The sequence below is a fragment of the Mobula birostris genome, chromosome 10 (genome assembly GCF_030028105.1).
Source record: "Mobula birostris isolate sMobBir1 chromosome 10, sMobBir1.hap1, whole genome shotgun sequence".
Taxonomy (NCBI): domain Eukaryota; kingdom Metazoa; phylum Chordata; class Chondrichthyes; order Myliobatiformes; family Myliobatidae; genus Mobula; species Mobula birostris.
In genome coordinates, this window is record NC_092379.1 from 32071345 (window position 1) to 32092607 (window position 21263).

At 46.9% G+C, this 21263-nt stretch overlaps 1 protein-coding gene across 6 annotated transcripts in view; it reads right to left on the bottom strand.

The window, feature by feature from the left end:
- Positions 1–21263, bottom strand: part of LOC140203940 (MAP/microtubule affinity-regulating kinase 4-like) — a 123536-nt gene that overhangs the window by 81308 nt on the left and 20965 nt on the right. For all 6 annotated transcript variants that reach the window (XM_072270116.1, XM_072270115.1, XM_072270114.1 and 3 more), the window contains exons 3-4: positions 1807–1855; positions 576–641 (exon numbers count right to left, since the gene is read on the bottom strand). In XM_072270116.1, the coding sequence (XP_072126217.1) occupies positions 576–641; positions 1807–1834 (94 nt within the window). In that variant the 5' untranslated portion in view covers positions 1835–1855. The remainder of the gene's footprint in view (positions 1–575; positions 642–1806; positions 1856–21263) is intronic.

Genomic DNA, 21263 nt, shown 5'->3' on the forward strand with positions numbered 1-21263 from the left:
TGCTCTGGTCTCCTTCCTTGTACAGGTTAGGGTTAATAAGCTGAGGGCATGGCATGTAGGTGCCAGAAGCATAGCACCCAGCACATCCCCTTGGACTGTGTTCGTCAATGATGCAAACGACATATTTCACTCTGTGTACATGCAACAAATAAAACTAATCTCTCATCTTTAAACCCAGGCGCCACTCCCTCTTCATGATTGCACTTGAGGTGTAGAGTTCAATGTTTAAAACAGATTTGGCAAGGTTATGGTCAGGAAAAGATTAGAGGGATGTGAACAAAATGCAGGCAAATGGGACTTGTTCCGGCAGTCAGCATGGATGGGTTGTTTCCACGCTGCATAATCTGACTGTGATTAGTGGCTGGAAGGCTGAAGGATGTGCCAGGCAACCAATGGAGGGAGCTTGGGGGCGGGGTATTGCTCACGGGAGGTCACATGACTTAACCTCCAGAAATGCGGTCAATTACTGACAATGACTCCTTCTGTGAAAGGTCCAGAGGTGCCCCCACAGCTTGGGATGAGCTTCAACGTGCAATATTTTCAAGCATAATATAGAGTCAGACTTGCTGTCTTACCTCCACTTGCATATTCCATCACCAGGTAGAGAGTCTTCTCTGATTCAATCACCTCAAATAACTTCACTAGAGGGGGAAGAAAATACAATTATTAATCGTTGAACTGGCTGGACTTGCAGCAAGAGAAAATTAACAATACGGACCCCTGAGCTCTGAGCCCCGAGCCCCGGACTGAACTGCGGCATGAGAATAATCTCAACTAATTTCATAAATAAATTGCAGTAATTGTCTGGATGGTCACTTTTTTTCCTTATTGTTTTGGCCACTTTATCCCTACTTTTTCCCTTCCTTCTATTCTCACAAACTGCCTGTCACCTCCATCACCCTCCCTCCAGTTCCCCACCTCCACCCCATACTCCCTAGCCCACCGCCAAGATGGAACCTACTGTTGGATTCCTACATCACCCTCCGTCCAGTTCCCCACCTCCACCCCTGTATTCCCTTGCCCACTGCCAAGATGGAATCCACTGTTGGATTACTTCTTCTTTAGAGCTTTTCCTCTCCAGCTATCACCTCCCAGGTTCCAAAATCATTCCTTTCCTTCCCCCTCCCCCTCTCCCACCTTCCCTCCTCACCTATCACCATGCAGTTTGTGCTCCTCCTTCCCTCCCTTTTACTCTGGCTCTTGCCCCCTTTCTTTCCCGTCTTGAAACATTGTCCTCTTCATTTCCCTCCATAGATGCTGCCTGACCTGGTGAATTCTTCCAGAACTCTGTGTGTGTTATAATGCTGACCAGTGCTAAGGGTCATAGTTGGGGTCAAGCAGAGGTTCACACAAAAAGTCAGCATTTATACTCCCTGTAAACTAGGTCCATTGAGTTGCTGCCAGCCCTCGGATCAATCCCGTTCCTCACTCCCTGTGGCTTGTTCTCCCAATGATGTTCTCATCATCTCCCCAAGATGGCACCATTCACCCACACAGCAGGGGCAAATCAGAGCAAAAACTGTGATGGAGATGGGTGGGGTACTGTGGCACAGCAGTCAGCACAACACTTGAAGTGCCATTGATAGAGATTAATCTCCTGCCACTGTCCGTAAGGAGTTTGTACGTTCTCCCCGTGACCGTGTGGGTTTCCTGTGGGTGCTCCAGTTTCCTTCTGCATTCCAAAGACGTATGGTTAGGTGATGGGGATGTTAAGGGTGTAAAGTGCCTGAGAGATTAAAGCTGAAGAAGGTACTTATAACTCTTTAACCAACCCTAACCCACCACCAGCCCGTCCAAGACACTCACCAATATTCGGGTGATTCAAGCACTTCATAATCCGCACCTCTCTGAAGAGCTGGATAAGAGAGAAAGGTGGGGAATGGGGGGGAAGAAGAGACAAAGATGGAATATTCAGTACAACATAGAAGGCAATAAAGAGGCTTTTGATTAATTTTGTTGAGGTGAGGTTCTCGAAGTGTTACGAGAGGAGCTCAGTAGCCACGCAGGGGTGGAGAGAAGACCGGAGGCTGCCAAATCTCTGAGAACCAACCCAGCCACAGCCTCACATTGAAGGACCATTTCTGCCAGGGTGCCAAGGCCTACAACCTTCTGAGATTGAAGTCCTTCACCTCCCCACACCTGCGGTTGGTTCGGAGGTCGTGGGCTAGAGCTCTTCACGATACAAAGGTTGCCTGGCAGGGCTGAAGGAGCATTGACCTCCCGGAGGAGCTGCTCTCTGCATGAAATATCAGTGATTCAGGTAGCTGATTGCTTTATGTCAAAGGAGATCAATGAACCAACCAAAAATAATTGAGTTGCTTATATTCAAATTGCTGTTTATGGGACAGTGCTGTGGAGAAGCTGGCTGCCACATTTCCCTCTTTCACAACTGCGACCACAGCTGGGTGGTTGTGAAGGACTTTGGGACATCCTGCAGTGAGGAAAGGCCCCATAAACACACAACGTTTTCCTCCTCCTGTCTTCGGACTAGAAAGGAGACCTTCATCTGCAACATCAGACACTGCAGCAGAGAAGCAGGCCACCCAGTCTATCGTGTCTGTAACAGCAATAATGCCGTCTAACTAATCCTCTCCGTCTCTATTTGTATCCTTCCATTCGCTGCCTGTTCAAATACCTCCTAAGCATCTCCGTCGGCAAGGAATTCCAGGAAAGGATCACTCTCCGTTTAAGAAGAAACTTAACCTGCACTTCTCCTTTAAACATCCCCCCCTGCAGCCATAAAGCTACACCCTCTAGGATGAGATATCGCCCACTGGGTAAGAGACTCAAATCATAGACCCTATCGACACTCAGAGGTTGCTTCATTAGGGACAGGAGAGCAACACAGTGTCATCTTCTGCTGTTGTACTTCAAGGTCTGTTCCGTTCTCCTTTCAGAGATCCTCCTCTGCCCACCACTGTCACAACGTGTAGTTATTTGAGTTACTGTCAGCTTGAAGCAGTCTGGCCATTCTCCTCTGATCTCTCTCATTAACAAGAAGCTGCAGGAGGTTGTAAATTTAGTCGGCTCCATCTTGGGTACTAGCCTACAAAGTACCCAGGACATCTTCAGGGTGCAATGTCTCAGAAAGGCAGCGTCCATTACTAAGGACATCCAGCACCCAGGGCATGCCCTTTTCTCACTGTTACCATCAGGTAGGAGGTACAGAAGCCTGAAGACACACACTCAACGATTCAGGAACTGCTTCTTCCCCTCTGCCATCCAATTCCTAAATGGACATTGAATCTTTGGACACCACCTCACTTTTTGTTAATCTGTATATTTCTGATTTTGCACTTTTAAAAAATCTATTCAATATACGTAATTGATTTACTTGTTTATTTATTATTTTTATTTTATTTATTTATTTTTCCTCTTCTAATATTATGTATTGCATTGAACTGCTGCTACTATGTTAACAATTTTTTTTGTCACATGCCGGTGATAATAAACTTGATTCCGATTCCGATTCTCACCCACGGAACTGCCACTCTCTGGGTGCTTTTCTTTGTTTTTCACACCATACTCTGAATTCTCTCGAGAATGTTGTGCATGAGAATCCCAGGGATCAGCAGTTTCTGATATTCTCCCCCCCCTACCCCTTCAGAACCACCCCATCAGGCACCAACAACCATTCCACGGTCAGTCAGTTAGATCATATTTCTTCCCCACTCTGATGTTTGGTTCGAACAATAACTGAACCTCTTGACCATGTCTGCATGCTTTTATACATTGAGTTCCTGCTACGTGATTGGTTGATTAGATATTTACATTATCGAGCAGGTATATGGGTGTACCTAATAAAGTAGCCTCTTATAACTGTATGTTTCTAATATCTCAAGGTGGGGTCCTGGATACCCACAGAAAACAATCAAATGGGAGATTCTGCAAATGCTGGGACTGTTTTCTCCGTAGCAAACTAAACCAAAGGGTGACCTTTTAAAGATTTATAAAATGATAACGTGTGGATAAGGTGAATGTCACCATCTTTTTCCCAGGATAAGAAAGTCTAAAGCCAACTGTGCATGGGTTTATTTTTCCCACGAATGCCTGCAAGAAAATGAATCTCAAGCTAGTATATGCCCACTTTGATAATACATTTACTTTGAACTGTGAAGGTGAGGGGGCAAAGGTTTAACAGGGACCTGAGGGGCAGGGCTTTTCACAGAGAGGATGGAACCAGCTACCAGATTGGTTGAGGCAGGAATGATAACAATTAAAAGCTAATGGATAGGAAAGATTAAGGAGGACAAAATGTGGGTAAGGTCAACTACCTATCTTGGTTGGCAAGGACAGAGAGGGCAAAGAGTCTGTTCTCCTGCAGTGTATCTCAATGAATTGACCGAATATTGAAAGGCCCGGATAGAGTGGACGGGAAGAGAATGTTTCCAATAAAGCAGGAGTCTAGGACCAGTGGGCATAGCCTCACAACGGAAGAATGTCCCTCTATAACAGAGATGAGGAGGAATTTCTTTAGCCAGAGGGTAGTGAATCTGCGAAATTCATTGCCACAGACAGTTGTAGAGGTGAAGTCATTGGGTATATTTAAAGTGGAGGTTGATAAGTTCTTGATTAGTAAGGGTGATAAAGATTACAGACAGAAGGCAGGAGAATGGGATTGAAAAACTCAGCTATGATGGAACAATGGAGTGAACTCGATGGGTTGAACAGCCTAATCCTGCCCCTATGTCTTCCAGTCATTCAACCTTGGCTACCAGAATTCCCAATATCCTTGTCACTAATTTTGGAAACTGGTCTTTCCAAAAGAAAGGAGACAACGCAGATTGCTGGAGGAACCCAGCGGGTCAGTCAGCATCTATGGAGTGTGGAATAAACGGTCAATGTTTCAGGCCGAAATGTTGACTGTTCATTCCTCTTCCCAGATGCTGCCAGACCTGCTGAGTTCCTCCAGCATTCTGTGTGTGTCCTGGGACTGGGCTCCAGCATCTAAGGAGTCAACTGGAAGCCTTGTGGACAAAGGCAACTGAGGAACACAGAGCAGAAACAGGCCATTTGGCCCACAGAATTCATGCTGACCATCAAACACCCATTTAGGCCAGTCCATGGGTTTTACTCCCACAATCTCATCGATTCCCCTCAGGTTCCACGCCTCACCTACACACTAGGGTCAATCTGCAGCGGCCAGTTAACGCCCGAACGTTCAGACCTTTGTGATGTGGGAGAAAACCGGAACCCCTGGAAGAACGTGTGAACTCCACACAGGCAGTACCCTGGGTCAAGATGGAACCCAGGTTCTGACACCATCAGACAGTGTCTCTACCTGCTGCGGCACAGTGCCGTCCATGTTGTTTTCACGGGTGGTAGGTGGGGGAATGGAAATAAACGGTATAATGAAACCATGGCAGGAGAACAGCTAGGAAGCAGAGCTCCAATTGGCAAACATGTCAATAGAATAATAATTATTAATAACTGCTTTCCCCTGGGCTCAGAGCCAAACAATGTCTCAAACGCCAAGGAGGAAGGGCTGCGGCCTACACACACATTTTACTTCAGGCTGAACTAATTTCAACTCAGTCCGCCCACCACCTCCAGTTCCAATCCTGATTTGTCTTCTGGTCACGCATGAGGCTGAATGGATTGCAAGAAACTGCAGAGAATAGCTTTTATGTACACCTATATCAACACATCACGGGCATGTCCCTCCCCACCACTGCAAGTACCTACAGGAGGTGCAGCCTCAAGGAGGCAATATCTATCACGTCTACCATCAATATATCTATCATATCTACACATCTATCACATCTACTATGAATATCTATCACGTCTACCATCAATACATCTATCACGTCTACCATCAACATCTATCACGTCTACCATCAATACATCGATCACATCTACCATCAACATCTATCACATCTACCATCAACATCTATCACATCTACCATCAATACATCTATCACGTCTACTATCTACATCTATCACATCTACCATCAATATCTATCACATCTACACATCTACATTTATCACATCTACTATCAACATCTATCAGATCTATCATCAAAGATCCATGCCGTCTTCTCGCGGCTACCATTGGACAGGAGGTACAGAAGCCTGAAGTCCCACACCACCAGGTTCAACAACAGCTATGTTCCTTCAACTATCTGGTTCAGAGCTGGTCATGCACACAACTCCATCTACCTGTCTTTTCCCAAAATCTCTTAATTTCCCTGCTATGCAAAAATCTATCTAATTGTGTATTTAATATATTTAATGAGGAAGCCTCTACTGCTTCCCCGAGCGAAGAATTCCTCAAATTCACTGCTCCCTGAGAAAAGCAGTTTCTCCTCAACTCTGTCCTAAATCTATTCCCCCAAATCTTGAGGCTAGGTCCATTGGTGCCAGTCTCACTTATCAGCGGAAACAACTTCCCTGCTTCTATTTCACCCATAATTTAATGTTTCGATAAGTGAGGCTCTCCATTGGTCAGGGCCGACCATTGATACTGTGCCCCAGCTGTCTACGTGATATGCAAGCCAGATAGGTACAACATGGAGAGGAAGCTGTTGCCCGTGCAGCCAACTCCCGCTCTCCACGCAGCTGAAGGAATGGCAAAGAACAGCGGCAAGGCAGGAGTTGCCAGTCAGTGTTGAACTCAATGTAGGACTGCCTTAGGGACTGCAGCTCTGGATGTTTCCCCCAGAGTTTACTCCCGAAGCCTTCCCCATTGAGTAGGTATAATCACAAGGCAGCGGAGCTCTGAGGTCAGAGCTTGCTTCTCCTAGACGAGCTGCCAACCACGGCTGATGAACCCCACCTTCCTAAAGTGACTGACCTTTCTTGCACTGCGATGGACTTTGCTTTCTTCATCTAATTCTGTTCTGTCTCACAAAAATAGCACGTTTTCCTTGTGAATGTCGCTTATCTGATTCTATGCATCTGTGTTGCTACTGCAAGTAAGTTTTTCATTGTAAATGTGCACACATGAACTTCTGCAGATGACAATAAACTCAGCTTTGACTTACTTTAATGAATTTAAACTCGCAAGTCCCATGGAGGGGATTTTAACCCACTTTAATGGATCAATGGTTTCAGGTTCTGCAGGCTGCTGCCCCACTACCATGTATGAATTGGCTGTTGTCTCCCGAAGGTAACAACTGTGAGCAAACTTACTGTGGTTGTGAAGCTATAAGACTATCTTGGCATCTCTTCCATCCTCTCCCACCGCCACCACAATTTACTCAGAGATAAAGGCACTTCTGGCCACCTAATTACACCCACAAGGCAGTGAACTCAACTTTGACACTTCAAGAGTCAGACTGTGGTCGGGTGCTTCCAGGATGCTGCATCGGCAAGTTTGCAGCGCTGGAAGCTCATGGCAGGGAGAGTTTTCTTCCTTCTACCGTCTACGTGAGGTGTTGGGACTTTCGAGAGACTTTGAGACTTTTTTTTACCGTGCCCATGGTCTGTTCTTCTATTAAGTTACGGTATTGCTTGCACTGTTGTAACTATATGTTATAATTATGTGGTTTTTGTCAGTTTTTCAGTCTTGGTCTGTCTTGTGTTTCTGTGATATCACACTGGAGGAACTGTATCATTTCTTAATGCATGCATTACTAAATGACAATAAAAGAGGACTGTGTGTCCTCATAATCTAAAAAAAATCTTAAGTGCAGCATTAGAGCTGTCTTCTGGGCAAGTGTTAGACTTTAGCCCAGCTGAGCAGGATCTATCAGGAAGAAAAGCAAGGGGTTCTCCCACATTCCTAGGATTAATTATCTTTTAACAAGATAAAGGTAGAGGAGTGGATGATGAAGGTGGAGCAGTGGAAGTGGTGTACATGGACTTCAGTAAGGCACTTGATAAGGTTCCCCATGTGAGGCTCATTCAGAAAGTAATGAGGCGTGGGATCCAAGGAGACCTTGCTTTGTGGATCCAGAATTGGCTTGCCCACGGAAGGCAAAGGGGGGTTGTGGATGGTTCGTGTTCTGCATGGAGGTCGGTGACCAGTGGTGTTCCACAGGGATGTGTTCTGGGACCCCTTCTCTTTGTGATTTTTATAAATAACCTGATAAGGAAGTAGAAGGGTGGGTTCATAAGTTTGCTGATAACACAAAAGTGGATAGTCTGGAGGGTTGTCAGAGGTTACAGCGGGACATCAATAGGATGCAGAACTGGGCTGAGAAGTGGCAGATGGGGTTCAGCCCAGATAAGCGTAAAATGGTTCATTTTGGTCAGTCAAACTTAAAGAAAGAATATAATATTAATGGTAAGACACTTAACAGCATGGAGGATCAGTAAGATCTTGGGGTCCGTGTCCATAGGACACTCAAAGCTACTGCACAGATTGACAGAAGGCCTATGGTGTGTTGGCATTCATCAAATGTGGGATTGATTTCAAGGGCCGTGACGTGATGTTAAGCTGCATCACTGTCTGCTATGGGGTGGGTGGGGGCTACTGCACAGGACTGAAAGAAGCTGCAGAGGGTGGTAAATGTAGACAGCCCCATCTTGGGTACTAGGCTACAAAGCACCCAGGATATCTTCAAGGAGCAGTGTCTCAGAAAGGCAGCGTCCATATTTTTTTTAGATAGTGAAGACACGCAGTCCTCTTTTATTGTCATTTAGTAATGCATGCATTAAGAAATGATACAATATTTCTTCCGGTGTGATATCACAAGCACAGGACAGACCAAGACTGAAAAAACGAACAAAACCACATAATTATAACATATAGTTACAACAGTGCAACAATACCATAACTTGATGAAGAACAGTCCGTGACACAGTAAAAAAGTTCGAAGTCTCTCGAATGTCTCACATCTCACGCAGACGGAAGAAGGAAGAAAACCCTCCTTGCCATGCCCGACCACAGTCCGACTCTGAGTCGTCCGAAAACTTCGAGCCGCCGATCAGCCCTCCGACACCGAGTACTGAGCGCCATCTCTATCCGAACGATTCAACCTCAATCTTGATCGCCAGCAGCAGGCAAAGGCGGGGATTTTGAGGCCTTCCCTCCGGAAGATTCTCGATTGCGCAGCGAACAACAGCAGCGAACTGGCATTTCAGGAATTTCTCCAGATGTTCCTCCGTGCTTTCACGTCTGTCTCCATCAAATCAGAATTGTCCACGGCCCCTATTTAATGGATAGGATATCATCTTCACCGGAAGGCTGCGCGCGTACGGCGCGCTGCTCTCTCTCCTCCCGCCTTGGTCATATTTAAAGACCTCCAGCACCCAGGGCATGCCCTTTTCTCACTGTTACCACCAGCTAGGAGGTACAGAAGCCTGAAGGCACACACTCAGCGATTCAGGAACAGCTTCTTCCCCTCTGCCATCCGATTCCTAAATGGACACTACCTCACTTTTTTTAAATATATAGTATTTCTGTTTTTTGTATGATTTTTAATCTATTCAATATATGAATACTGTATAAAGTATACTGAATAAGATTTATTTATTTATTTATTATTTTTGTTCTACTTTATGCATTGCATTGAACTGCTGCTGCTGCTAAGTTAACAAATTTCACGTCACATGCTGGTGTTAATAAACCTGATTCTGATTCTGAGTCTAAGCTGCATATGACCTTAGCTGACCTCGCTTGGAGTACTGTGCTCAGTTCTGGTCACCTCACTACAAGAAGGATGTGGGTACTGTAGAGAGGGAGCAGACGAGATTTAGAAGGATGTTGCCTGGATTGGGGAGCATGCCCTATGAGAATAGGTTGAGTGAACTCGGCCTTTTCTCCTTGGAGTGACGGAGGATGTGAGCTGACCTGATAGAGCTGTATAAGATGAGGAGAGGCATTGATCACGTGGATAACCAGAGGCTTTTTCCCAGGGCTGAAATGGCTAACATGGGGGGTATAGTTTTAAGGTGCTTGGAAGTAGGTACAAGGGGGAAGTCAGAGGTAAGTTTTGCACACAGAGGGTGGTGAGTGCGTGGAATGCACTACCAGCGAAGATGGTGGAAGCGGTTACAATAGGGTCTTTTAAGAGACTCTTAGGTAGGTACATGGAGCTTAGAAAAATAGAGGGCTATGCAGTAGGGAAATTCTAGGCAGTTTCTGGAGTAACTGCCAACATTGTGGGCTGAAGGGCCTGTAATGTGCTGTAGATTTCTATGTTCTATGTCACATGTCACTGTCATTATTCCAGTCAGTATTTCTCTGCTGTCTGTAGGAGCTTGTTATATGCAAATTGGCATCAGTGAGCCTTACAAAACAATAAGAATGTCACCGGATCATCACATAGCATAGAAACAGGCCCTTCAGCCCACTGAGTCTGTGCTGACCAATCATTTACACTGATCCCATTTTATTTTCCCACAGTCCTATCAAGCCCAGAAACTCCCACCCACATACGAGGGACAATTTATCCACCTGCACATCTTTGGGATGTGGGAGGAAACCAGAGCCCCAGGGGAAGCCCACAGAGTCACGGGAGAGCATGCAAACTCCACACAGTCAGCATCAGAGGTCAAGATCAAACCTGGGCTTTCTGGAGCTGTCTGGCTGTGGTTCAGCTAGAAAGAACAATGACAAGCCTGAATTTGCCTTCCTTTGGAAAGATCTACAGTACATCCCGAGGCTGAGAAAGGTGTAACCAAAACGCACTCACAATCACAAACACAACTGAGCACAAACTTCAATCTGCACCTGAACAATTGACAACCTGTGCAAGACTGCCCTTTGACCCCAGACCAACCATTGACCACAGGCAGTCCAATCCTCACCTCCAGGCCACATCAAACTTTGACCCGGACTCTCGGCACACTCTTGACCTGACTGAGCAGTCCTGGTCTCCAAGCCAGACTGGCCCTTGCCCCAATACCACCCTTCAGTCATTGGTCGGACTGACCTTTGGCCCTAGACCAACCCTGGTGACAAGAAACAGCCTCTGGATCCAATTCCACCCTTCTCCCACACTCAGTCCATCTCCTGAATAATTTATTTCTCTTCTTCAGCTCTAGTCACGGTTTCCATGACAACATCAGGCACTCCTTCAAATTCAGCCCCAGGAGATTGAGAGACAAGGAATGGATCTCTCAAATATCCACCCCCAATCCTTCCCAAGGTTGAGGGAAATAATATGTCATCACTGACCTTCCCACCCCTGTCTCACCCAAAGGTGATTCACACTGCACACTGCCGAAGAAGCAGCACCCACCGTTTGAAGGGTGGGGCCAACTGTTCAACCAGTAATTGGCAATAACGAGCTTATTACTGTCACTTGTACTGACCAGCATTGTTCCATTTGGCTGTATTCATGTATGGCTGAATGCCAATTAAGCCTGAACTCAACTGGAGGTACGGTGAAAAGCTTTGCTTTGCATGTCATTCACACCGATTATTTCCGCACACGTATAGCGAGGCAGTACAGAAGGAAAACCGATAACAGAAAGCAAAATTTACACTGGTGAGACCTGACGTAAGCTGGGGGACCATTGGAGAGACCCGACCCAAACCGGAAAACCGCTTTGTCGAGCACCTCCGCTCCATTCTGCCAAAAGTAGAATTTCTATTTCCTATCCTCACTCCTGTACTGAACAAGTCAGTTCATGGCCTCCTCTTTTGCCACAATGAGCCTCTTTCTCACAGGCTGGAGAATCAACACCTCATATTCTATCCAGGTAGCCTCCAACCTCAGGGCATGAACTTCAATTTCTTCTTCCAGTAATTTTTCCCCCAGCCCTTCTCTCTTCTTCTATTCCCCACTCTGGCTTCTGGCCTCTTCTTTTCACCTGCCTATCACCTCCCTCTGGTGCCCCTCCTCCTTCCCATTCCCCCATGGTCCACTTTCCTCTCCTATCAGGTTCCTTCTTCTCCAACCCTTTACCCTTTCCACCCACTTGGCTTCACCTATCACCTTCCAGCTAGCCCCCTTCTTCCCCCCACCCCCCCACCTTTATATTCTGCTGCCTTCCCCCTTCTTTTTCAATCCTGAAGATGGGTCTCAGCCCAAAACGTTGACCATTTATTCATTTCCATAACTGCTTCCTAGGTTCCTTCAGCATTGTGTGTGTGTTGCTCTGGATTTCCAGCATCTGCAGAATCTCTTGTGTTAAAGCAGAACATAGTGTTACATTTCTTGAAAGGCAAAAAAGAACTTTGAAAGAAGCTTGTCCATTCGTCCATGAGGTGGCACATCAACGTAGTGGTTACTTTAACACTATTACAGCGCTAGCGGTGAGACTGGAGTTCAACTCCGGCTGCTCTCTCTCAGGAGTTTGTACGTTCTCCCCAGGACTGCGTGGGACCCCTCCCAAAAGAGAAATGTATATTTTATCATAAAACTATAGACTGGTAAGTCTCATGTCAGTGGCAGGGAAGTTACGGGAGAGAATCCCTGAGGATAGGATTTATGAGCATTTGGAAAACCATGGCCTAATTGGGATGAGCCAGCATGGCTTTGTTCAGGACAAATCCGGGTCTTGCTAATTTGATTCAGTTTTTTGATAAGGTGACGAGGATGATTAATGAAGGTAGAGCTGTTGATGTTGTCTACATAAGGTCCCCCATGGGAGACTCATCCAGAAGATGAAGATGCATGGGATCAGTGGTGATTGGCCATTTGGAGTCAGAACTGGCTTGCCCATCGAAGACAGAGGGTACTGGTGGAAGGGACTTATTCTAGATTGAGGTCTATGGTTAGTGGTGTTCTGCAGGGATCTGTACTGGGACTCTGCTGTTTCTGATGTATACAAATGACCTGGATGAAAACGTAGATGGGTGGGTTAGTAAGTTTGCAGATGATACAAAGATTGGTGGTGTTGTGGATCCCATAGATGACTGACAAAGAATACAGGATATAGATCAGTTACAGATCTGGGCAGAAAAATGGGAGATGGAGTTTAACCCGGCCAAATGTGAAGTGTTGCACTTTGGTAGTCAAGTGCAAGGAGACAGTAAGTACACTGTTAAGGGCAAGATCCTTAACAGTGTTGATGAGCAGAGGGATCTAGACGACCAAGTTCATAGCTCCCTGACAGCGACTGTGCAGGTTGATAGGGTGGTTAAGAAGACAAATGGAATGCTTGTCTTTATTAGTCGTGGGGCTGAGTTCAGAAGTCAGGAAGTTATGCTGCAGATATATAAAACTCCAGTTAGGCAGCATCTGGAGTACAGTATACAGTTCTGGTTGTCTCATTATAGGAAGAATGTCAAGGCTTTGGAGAGGCTGCAGAAACGGTTTACCTGGATGCTGCCTAGACTAGAGGGCATGTGCTTTAACAAGAAGTTGGACAAAGTTGGGTTGTTTTCTCTGGAGCGCCTAAGGCTGACGGGAGATCTGACAGACATAAGATTATGAGAGGCATAGTTAGAGCAGGCAGACTGTAACTTTTCCCCAGGGTTGAAATGTCTAATACCAAAGGGCACGCAGTTAAGGAGGTTTCAAAGGAGATGTGAGGGGCAGGTTTTTTTATACACAGAGAGTATGCATTGCCTGGGTGGTGGTAGAGGCAGATACGTTGGGGACTTTTAAGAGCCATTTATATAGGCACATGACAGTGAGGAAAATGGAAGGACATGGACATTGTGTAGGAGGAAAGGATTAGTTTAGTTGGCCACTTGATTACTCATTTAGTTAGTTCAGCACAACTTTGTGGGCTGAAGGCCCTGTTCTGTTTGATGTTCTGTATTTTACCTGCTCACTAATGCAAACCTCAGTGCATAAAAGCATGCAGACATGATCAAGAGGTTCTGTTGTTGTTCAGACCAAACATCAGAATGGGGAAGGAATGTTGACCGTGGAATGATTGTTGGTGCCAGACGGGGTGGTTTGGATATTTTAGAAACTGTTGATCTCCTGGGATTTTCACACACAGCAGTTTCTGGAGTTTACAGATAATGGTGGGAAAAACAGAAAAAACAGCCAGCGTGTGGCAGTTCTGCAGGTGAAGATGCCTTATTAATGACAGAGGTCAGCAGAGAATGGCCAGACTGGTTCAAGCTGACAGGAAGACAACAGTGAGTCACATAATCACACATTATGACAGTGATGTACAAAAGAGCACAACGTGTCAAACCTTGAAGTGGACGGGCTACAGCACCAGAAGGCCACAAACTTACACTCAGTGGCCACTTTATTAGGTACAGTAGCTAAATGCTTGAAAGGTTTTAAAAAAAAGACTTCAAAAGGAATTAATGACCCTCAGTCACAGACGTTGCACAGTAGCATAACGTTTTACAGTGCCAGCAGTAAGATTGGGGTTCAAATTCAGTCGCTGTCTATAAGGCGTTTGTGACTGTGTGGGTTACTGCCCACATTCCAAAGACGTACAGGTTCGGGCTAGTGAGCTGTGGCTTGCTATGTGGATGACAGAAACATGGCAATACTTGTGCACTGCCCCAGCACATCCTCAGACTGGTTTTTCATTGATGCATATTTCTCTGTATGTTTTGATGTACAAATAAAGCTAATGTTTGCTAAACTCCAACTGTTCCCAGTTCCCTTCTGAGATTTCCCATTTCTCTCTCCCCATCCCGTCATCTTTGCTCCATCCTCCTACTACTGTTCAAGATCTCAGTGTTCCTGTAATTCTGAGTCTCTGTTTATTGATTCCTTGCTGTCAATTCTGGTTTCAGCTGCCGAGAACTCACTTCTCAGAATTTCCTTCTAAACCTCTCTTCCTCTTTTTTTCCTCATGTTAAGATTCTCCTGAACACAGAGCTCAGGGGAAACCTGATGTAATACCTCTTTCTGTGGCCCAGTGCCAACTGTTATCCTCAATCGCTCCTACAAAGCACCTTGGGAGAGATTACTATGATAAAGTGTAAATTCAAAGAAACTTCTTAATGGATGCATAGAGACGCACTGAGTGATTATGAAGCACAAAAATGGAAAGAATGATCAGAGAAATTACACTTGGAAGTTTAGGGGAGTGAGGGGCAATCTTCTGATAAAAGGTTCTGAGGGTGAGGAGAGAGTAAAGGAGAGATGCTTAGATGTGTCTGCTGGCAGGACATTGACAAGCAAGAGGGCAGAGTTACCGGGGGGGGGGGGGGGGCGGTGATTTACATTTGAGATGCATTGCAACTTCTTCCTGTAAAGGGTGGTGAATCCCTGGAATCCTCTATTCCAGAGAGAGGGGAGAGTAAGAGAGGGAAAGCAAGAGTGAATGAGAGAGATGGCGAGTGACAATGAGAGAGTGTGAGAGTCAGAGATATATACAGAGAGCAGTGATACAGAAAACAGCAAGACAAAGAGACACAGAACAGTGACAGAGAGAGAGAGAAAGAGAGAGAGAGCAGAGAGAGAAAGAGGGAGAGAGAGCAGAGAGAGAGAGAGAGAGAGAGGAGACAGAGAGAGAGAGAGGAGACAGAGAGAGAGAAAGAGAAGGAGAGAGAGAGAGGGGGAGAGAGAGGGGGAGAGAGAGGGGGAGAGAGAGGGGGAGAGAGGGGGGGAGAGAGGGGGGGAGAGGGGGGGGGAGAGAGGGGGGGAGAGAGAGGGGGAGAGACAGGGGGAGAGAGAGGGGGAGAGAGAGGGGGAGAGAGGGGGGGAGAGAGGGGGAGACAGAAACAGCGAGAGAGAGGAGACAGAGAGAGAAAGAAAGAGGAGACAGAGAGAAAAAAGGGCGAGGGATAGAAAGTTTCAGAGAGAGTGAAGTAGAGTCGGAGAGTGGCACACACAGAAACACAGACACATTGAGTAAAAGCAGACAGAGACAGTAAACAAAGGCAGCAGAGCGGGTTTAAGGTTTTGGCCCACATGATCAGCCCATGTTTTTTCCCAGGGAACAGTTTGCATGCTTGAGGTAAATACTTCCCTCTTGATTTCCCTGACACAGGAACCATCAGAGCAGAGAGGGGAAGTCCGGGTGAAGTTCTGTAAGGGGCAGAGAAAGCTCTTTCCTGTTCACCCAGCACTAGGTCGCAAGTGCCCATGAGGAGCACCATGTTATCAATCCTCACGTGCCAGCAGGTTCTGGAGGAAGCGAGCATTGCCAGCGGCTGGGAGAGGCGGAACAGAGCGGGCAGTGTTGGGTAATGGAAGAGATAGAGCCAGACTCTGACCGGAGGATAGGATATGCCACATGGTGCATCCTGATCTTCCCTGGAGCACAATTCTGGGATTCAGAACAGGATGAAGACTGGGATTAGCAGGAAGACACCCCTTTGTTTAGAAGCTCAAAAAAGGGCTGGGACTGTGTCCTATCCCACAGGAGTATGGGGGAGAGAGGGGGAGAGAAGAGGGGGTGAGGAGGAGGAGGGTGAGGAGGGAGGAGGAGGGAGGGTGAGGAGGGAGGAGGATGGAGGGGGAGAAGGAAGGAGGAGGGAGGGGGAGGAGGGGGAGGAGGGAGGAGGGAGGAGAGATGGAAGGGGGAACCAGAGGGGAGGGACGAAGGGAGGGAGATGGAGGAGGTTGGCGACGGAAGTGGGGGTGGGATGGAGGGGGGGGTGGCAGAAGAGGGTGGGAGTAAGAGGGGAGGGGAGGGGAGGGGCTTGGGGAAATCTAGTGGGTGTGGCAGGGGGAGGTGAAGAGGATGGGGCAGTGAGGTGGTGAAGGTAACAGAGGGGGAGGAGGAAGGCCCAGTATAGGAGGACAAGGGTGTGGAGGGAGGTGGAGGAGGAGAGGGGTGAGGCTCAGGAAGGGAAGCAGCGGAGGAAAGGGCGGGAGATGATGAGTGGGTTGGGGAAGTGTGGAGAGGGTGTGAGATCCGTACCAAGATAGGTCTCCTCGGGATTGGTCCAAAAGCACTTGGGGAGGGCTGGGGGGAGAGGAGGTGCATGTCCCTCAACTAATAGTTGAGTGGGGTCGGCCCCCAACCTCAGAGACCAGTGAACAATCACCGAGTGGACAAGTAGAGGTCCAGCCATTACCCAGGGCTTAGGCAAGCAGAGGCTGTTCTCGTCCTCCACCTCTGCTTCCCAGGAAGGGAGAGAGGCAGGAAAAGACAGTCTCCCACTCCACCCTGGGGAGTGCCAGCCATTGTCCACGAAATGGCCTTCCCCCGTACATGTCCAAGGACGGTATTGACACAGTTATATTTAGGTTTTCCCTCACTCCTATATACCCAGTGGCCACTGGATTTGGTACATGGTACACCTACGTGTTAATGCAAATGCGTACTCAGCCAATCATATGGCAGCACCTCAGTGCACAAAAGCATGTCAGCTTGGTCAATAGGATCAGATTGTTGTTCACACCAAACATCAGAATGGGGAAGAAATGTGATATAAGTGACTTTGACCTTAGAATGATTGTTGGTGCCAGACAGGGTGGTTTGAGTATCTCAGGAGCTGCTGATCTCATGGGATTTTCATGCACAACACTCTCGTATTTACATACAATGGTGTGAAAGACCAAAAAGCATCCAGTGACTACCATTTCTGGTGGCAAAAACACCTTGTTAATGAGAGAGATCAGAGGAGAATGGCCAGACGGGTTCAAGCTGACAAGCAAGCACACATTACAAAAGTGGTGTGTGGAGAGCATCTCTGAATGCACAACACGTTGAACCTTGAACTGGAGTGAAGCACAAGACAATGAACACACACTCTGTGGCCACTTTGTTTGGTACAGGAGGTAACTCAGTGGCCACGGAGTGTAAATACAAGCTGCTGTTCCAATAATATTCAAGGATAGCAGTCAGCTTACCACTGACCGTGTAGACTACCCAATTGGGACAACGAGCGCCGAATCTCCCCCCGTACACACAGACTTCCAGGGACAACATGGTCTGGCTCCACTGAAGCTCAGGACCAAATTGCAACACACAGATGACAAGCGCAGGTGACAAGTAACAGCAACCAGGAAACTATCTCAGTTTTCTTTGTGAACTTAGGACAACAGGGAACATTATTGGGGAGGACAAAAATGGCTTATGACAGAAGTGAATTCCCAGCAGTTGTCCGTGAGATTACCCTCCAAAAGGAAGAAGACCCTCCCCACCACTGACAGCATCTGCAGGAGGCCAGGCAGCATCTCTGCCAAGAAATAAAGAGCCAACGTTTCCGGCCAACACCCTTCATTGGAGAAAGGAGAACATCAACTCGCACCGGTGCTTCTCCTCCTTCCCTTTCTCCCATAGTGCACTGTCCTCTCCTATCAAATTCCTTCTTCTTCAGCCCTTTACCTTTCCCTCCTACCAGCTTCTTACTTCATCTCCCCTCCACATCCACCTTCGCCCTCACCAAGTCTCACCTATGCTTCGCCACCCAATGTATCTGCCTCTACCACTACCCATCTACACACCCACCACACTGTAAGTATCTATCTGTGATGTCCTCTTTCTACTTTCCTCCCAATCCTTAAAGATATGTCCCATTGTATGATCCATTTCCACTCTGGTGAAAAAGGTGCTGGCTATTCACTCCTGTACACCACCATAAACTCACCTCTCATCCCCCTATGCCCCAAAGAAAAGAGCTAGCTCGCTCAACCTATCCTCATAAGACATGCTTTCTAATCCAGGCAGCATCCTGGTAACTCTCCTCTGCACCTCCTCGAAAGCTTCCACATCCATTCTAAAATGAGGTCACCGGAACTGAACACCATCGTCCTGATGAAGGGATGTGGCCTGAAATGTCAATGGTACTCTTTTCCATCGATGCTGCCTGACCTGCTGAGTTGCTCCAGCATTTTGAATGTGTTGCTTGAATTTCCAGCATCTACAGATGGTCTCGTGTTTGTGACAATATGACAAATGTGAACCCTTCCACCTCCCACATTCGTTCTTCAGTGTCATATACAATGTTTTTCTCTGTGTGCTATCTGTACCTACGAGGCTGTAATGTTGTACAAGTCTGTACCGACGTGCCAGTGACATTGTACCTGTCTCTGTACCTACATGCCTGTGATGTTCTACCTGCGACTGTACTCATGTACCTGTGATGTTCTATGTGCGACTGTACCTACATGCCTGTGATATTGTCTCTCTCTGTACCTATGATGTTCTATGTGCAACTGTGCCTACGAGCCTGTGATGTTCTACCTGCGTCTGTACCCATATACCCGTGACGTTCTATGTGCGACTGTACCTACGTGCCTGTGAGGTGTCCCTATGTACCCATGTGCCTGTGACGTTGTGTCTATCTGTACCTATGTGCCTGTGATGTTCTACCTGCGACTGTACCCATATACCTGTGATGTCCTATGTGCAACTGTGCCTACATGCCTGTGATGTGTCCCTCTGTACCCATGTGCCTGTGATATTCTGTCTGTACCTATGTGCCTGTGATGTTGTACCTGCATCTGTACCCACATGCCTGTATCCACGTGCCTGTGATGTTGTGTCTGCCTGTACCTACATGCCCGAGATGTTGTACCTGTCTGTATCCACGTATCTGCGATGTTGTTTCTGCATCTGTACCTACGTGCCTGTGAAGTTGTGTCTGCCTGTACCTACATGCCTGTGAAGTTGTGTCTATCTGTACCAACGTGCCTGTGATTGTTTCTGCCTGTACCTATGTGCCTGTGATGTTGCTGCAAGTTTGTCACTGTACCTGTAACTCGTCATGCTAAGTGAAGATTGTTGTTAAGTATACTTGTCCACTGACAACAGACATAACTTGAGGGCAGAGTTGGGTTTTAATGACGTGGCGGCAAAGTGGTTAGCGCCATGCATTACAGCACTAGTGATCAGTGTTCTACTCCCACCACTGTCTGTACACTCTCCCCATGACTGGGTGGGTTTCCTCCCACATTACAAGGGCCGGTGCGGTGTGAGCATGCTGGCACTGGAACCATAGTGTCAACTGGAGGCTGCCCCCAGAACTCCGTCGGACCATGGTGGCTGCCAAGAGAACACCCCTCAGCATATCCCAGGACTGCTTGGCTGTCGTCAAAAATGATGCATTTCACTAGATGCTTTGATGTATATGTGACAAATAAAGCTAGCTTTTATATTTAATCCTCTTCACATTTGCTCTCGATCTCTTCTTTCAGTTAGTCTTGATGAAGGGTCCCAACCCGAAACGTCGACTGTACCTCTTCCTAGAGATGCTGCCTGGCCTGCTGCGTCCACCAGCAATTTTTATGTGTGTTGCTCGAATTTCCAGCATCTGCAGATTTCCTTGTGTTTGCCTTTCTATATTCAATAGGTTTTCAATAACCTCCCACCAGAATTCTTCTAAATTCCAGCAAGTACAGGCTCAGAACCATCAAATGCTCCTCATACATTAACCCTTTCATTCCCAGGATCATTTGTATAAACTTCCATGAAGTTGTGAACTTAAACAAAGCTTGTTCCTGTCAGGAACTAGCTGCTGTATCTGCGGACGATATTCTCCTGTTGATCTATCTCTTTGCCTTTCTTTTGGGAATGTTGCGGGGTGGGGGCAGATCTACTCAGGGCTATGGCTTTGACGTGTACAAATCGGTCCAGCCATGAAGGACGGGTAAACAAGCTACCTGATTGGTTGACGGCCCCTCTCACCCCAGGCCCCTCGCACAAGGTTGGACAAGTCTCTAAAATTGACAGAGTTGGGTTTTAATAGGTGTTGGTCACGTGACTCTGCTCTCTCAAGATGCTTCCATACATGGTAACTCCAGTGAAACAGGACCCGGGGGGGAGGGCGTGCGAGGAGGTTTGGCCTTTATATGCCTGACCAAGAAAGGTCAGACAAGGTCATGGAGGAAGTCTGTGTAATGTCACATACTTGCGCTTCTCTTCATCCTATTTCTCACCCCTCCCCCACCTCAGAGTGAGCTGCATCTTGCAGCAAAGCAGCCAGACCTCAGCAGGTTCTGTTCTGCGTCCCACTGGGCCCTGCTTTGTGGTTTCAAATCAGTCACAGGTCTGCAGAAGATTGGCTCACCGCCGTTGTCTGCTCCCTCTTAAAAGGACCACAGGAGATTCCGATCATGCCTGAAATTGATCAGTGTTATAAGATCCAAAAGCCTGAAAGCATGTACCAAGGACAACTTCTGCCCCACTGTTATCAGATTCTTGTACGGTAAAGTGGAACTTTTCGCCTCACAATCTACCTCATTATGATCTTGCACAACACACTCTCTGTAACTGTTCATCTATCGTTTTACTTTATATTGTGTAATGATTTGAAACGCATGGCAAGTTTTTACCGTATCAGACTACACAGGGCAATAGGAAACCAACACCAGATCTCCAGCAATGAATCTCTTTACCCGATGGCCCAGAATATCAATGATTATTTTCATACTTTCATCCATAGATGCTGCCTGACAAAAGAACGTGAAAAACAAGAGCATCTGGCCCGTCAAGCCTGCTCCGCCATTCAATAAAATCGTGACTGATCTGTCTGTGGACCCAAGATGAAATTGCTTTCAGGAGTACACTTAAGGAAACATTTTTTCACACAGAGAGCTGTGGATCTGTGG